The following is a 2,825-nucleotide window of genomic DNA, read 5'->3' as shown; positions in this document are numbered from 1 at the left end:
AAAAAAAAAAAAAAGGTAAATACTAGACCCTAATAGGAAAAAACAAATTAAACTTCTTTTTTAAAATACCGCCCCAGTGACAGCTTTTGTACCTTTATTTCTGAGAGTATAACTTGATTTAATGTTATTACACTTCTCCTCTGAATCCCCTCATATGCATGTTCTTTGTCCTGCATTATTTTTAATTGTATTGAATTATATTTCTGCAAAAAATAAATAAAAATAAATAATAAAAAAAAGTTCTGGCTAATGCAGGAAGGCCTTGATGACAGTCACTGGCCCGGAGACTTTGAAGAGCAAATCCTACAGGCGCAAGTTAAGAGATTTTTACAACAATTTTTCTGTAAAAATCATAATGAAAACCACTAATGTAATGCTGAGGTTAACAAAGAATCTGCATGTTAAGCAATGAAGCTTAATACGAGTTCAACATTGCAAAAGAGAGGAAATAAATGCTGAACAACAAAAATAGTATTTCCCCCAACACTAGGCACTTTTATGTGCCAGGGATTCTTTTTTGTGTGCGTGTTTTATAGTTTTTTTTTTGTTAAATGAAGATCATTTCTGGAACAATTTTTCCACAAATTCCAAGTCTTCTGTTCCTATCCCTAAGGTTTTGTCGAAAGTTAGTGTACTTGAAGCTTTTACCATGAAGACGGTGTCAGTGAAGCATGATGATTTCCCCCAACACTAGGCACTTTTATGTGCCAGGGATTCTTTTTTGTGTGCGTGTGTTGTTTTATAGTTTTTTTTTTGTTAAATGAAGATCATTTCTGGAACAATTTTTCCACAAATTCCAAGTCTTCTGTTCCTATCCCTAAGGTTTTGTCGAAAGTTAGTGTACTTGAAGCTTTTACCATGAAGACGGTGTCAGTGAAGCATGATGAGACGAGGAAAAACAGAAAGGGAAAAAAGGTAGGCTAGCTAAATATCACTTTTGGTCAAGAATGTTTTCATCCCATCTTCAAGCTACACTGGCAAAATTGTGACCCTGTCTGTAAAAAGATTTTGTGGTGATTCACCGTTTATGTAAAAATCATCAGAAGGTAAAGAACATTCTGTAAGAACACACTTGTCTTCACTTTTTGCAAGACAAGCGTTTCAAATGATGTTTCCATCACAGAACGCCTTCACAATGCTTCACAGCGCAATAACTGACTGGGGATCAACAGAAAATGAACAAAATCCAAACCAGAAGCGCTTTACTCGCCAAAAGAGGGCAGCAATGTACAAATGTGGAGAACCTTGCAAACACTCACCCGCAATCTCTCCTTTGCGTTTGCAAGCTGTCGTCGCTTGACAGCTTTATCTCGGTCCTCCGTATCGATATACTGGCCGTCATCCAAACGGACAAATTTACCGATACTCACGTGAACGGGAAGCGAAGGTTCAGCGCTCTCGCGCAATAAAATATCGCCCATAAGTTCGCGCTCCGGGACCTTCATGAGACCCACTATGGCCCTGAACTTTCTGCCAGTCATGTCAGCTGACATTCGTGTAATTTGCTTTATTTCTTTATTTTTCAAAATGCTAAATGAGACAGCCGCTCAGCATAACACATAATCTAATACAACACAGTCAAAGCAAGATATATGTAGAGACAAAGCATTTTAATTGATCATATTGTAATATCTATTGGCCTAGAAGTTGGCCAACCGACTGATTAAAAAAATCTATTTCAAACTAGTGCCACCTGTGCGCCAAACTCCACCCTCTCCTAAGTAGAGCACCTGTCCTGTGATGATTAGGTGCACTATCAGTATTCACCGCTAGGTAATATCTATGCTTGCATCTCTGAATGAAAATACATTTACCGTACTCAATCTCTCTTTTGATGATTTTGGAAAAGACTTGTGATTGTGGTGTGATTAAGTGTGAAGCTCTTATTCTGCGAGCAGTAATGTTAATATCATAATTTAGAACTTTTTTATCTGAATGGGACAGCAGGGCAAGTTTCCTCATGGAGAAGTTGTCCCAAGGGCTGTATGTCATTAGGCCTAAGCAATCCAATGCATTAACTATACAGTGAAGATTGAATTGTGTTTTAGGACAAGGATATTTTTCTTAAGTGTCAGGGCATAGCCACATGGGTTTTTCTTGCCTTTGATCTGATAGTAAAAGATATTACTTCAAAATCTATCCCCATGTCTTCATTCAGTGAAACAGTGCAGCATGTGTCACTGGTCATGAACATATATTCACTGATGATAATTCCACTCGCACATTATCTTTCAGGAAACGTATTGTTTATCGCCTTTTTTGTTGTTAAAAAATCTCTTACGAGTCAGTTAAGCGGAAATGCAGCTTTCTGTTGAGTACTCCATACTTACACTTATTATGTGCTTTACTTCAGAGTGATGATAAATAAATACATAATACTCCTTAAAATATGTCTAGCAAATTTCATTCAAAATAACTGTATATTAGTGCAGAAGCCTGAAAAATGTAAACATAAATCCAACGTAAATCCAAACATCCTGTTCAGCTTCATACTTTCCGGTCGAAGTCATAAAACCACACCCAAGTCTAACACAACTCTTTGAATAGATAACACAATGATGCATCACGAAATCACCAGACTGTCCATCAAGCACCTGATCTGAAGGAGTGGTGTGAGAGTGAATAAAGTATTGTCCAATTCAGTTATCAGTCTTAAAAGAATAGTTCACCCAAAAAGGAAAATTGGCTGAGAATTTACTCACCTTCAGGCCTCGGAGTTTGTTTCTTCATCAGAACAGGTTTGGAGAAATGATAAATCACTGATAAAAACATCACAATTATGCACTTGTGAAGTGAAAAGCTACATGTTTGAATAAAAAGCAAAT

At 37.0% G+C, this 2,825-nt stretch overlaps 1 protein-coding gene across 1 annotated transcript in view; it reads right to left on the bottom strand.

Moving 5' to 3' along the window:
• figla (folliculogenesis specific bHLH transcription factor) overlaps positions 1 to 1,609 on the bottom strand; it is a 6,232-nt gene extending 4,623 nt beyond the window's left edge. The window contains exon 1 of the mRNA XM_016291278.1: positions 1,260 to 1,609. Within this exon, the coding sequence (XP_016146764.1) occupies positions 1,260 to 1,493 (234 nt within the window). The 5' untranslated portion in view covers positions 1,494 to 1,609. The remainder of the gene's footprint in view (positions 1 to 1,259) is intronic.
• Between the last annotated feature and the right edge of the window lie 1,216 nt (positions 1,610 to 2,825).

The sequence above is a fragment of the Sinocyclocheilus grahami genome, unplaced genomic scaffold (assembly GCF_001515645.1).
Source record: "Sinocyclocheilus grahami isolate Dianchi unplaced genomic scaffold, SAMN03320097.WGS_v1.1 scaffold269.1, whole genome shotgun sequence".
In the NCBI taxonomy this organism is placed as follows: Eukaryota; Metazoa; Chordata; class Actinopteri; order Cypriniformes; family Cyprinidae; genus Sinocyclocheilus; species Sinocyclocheilus grahami.
This window is presented reverse-complemented; position numbering and strand designations above follow the sequence as displayed.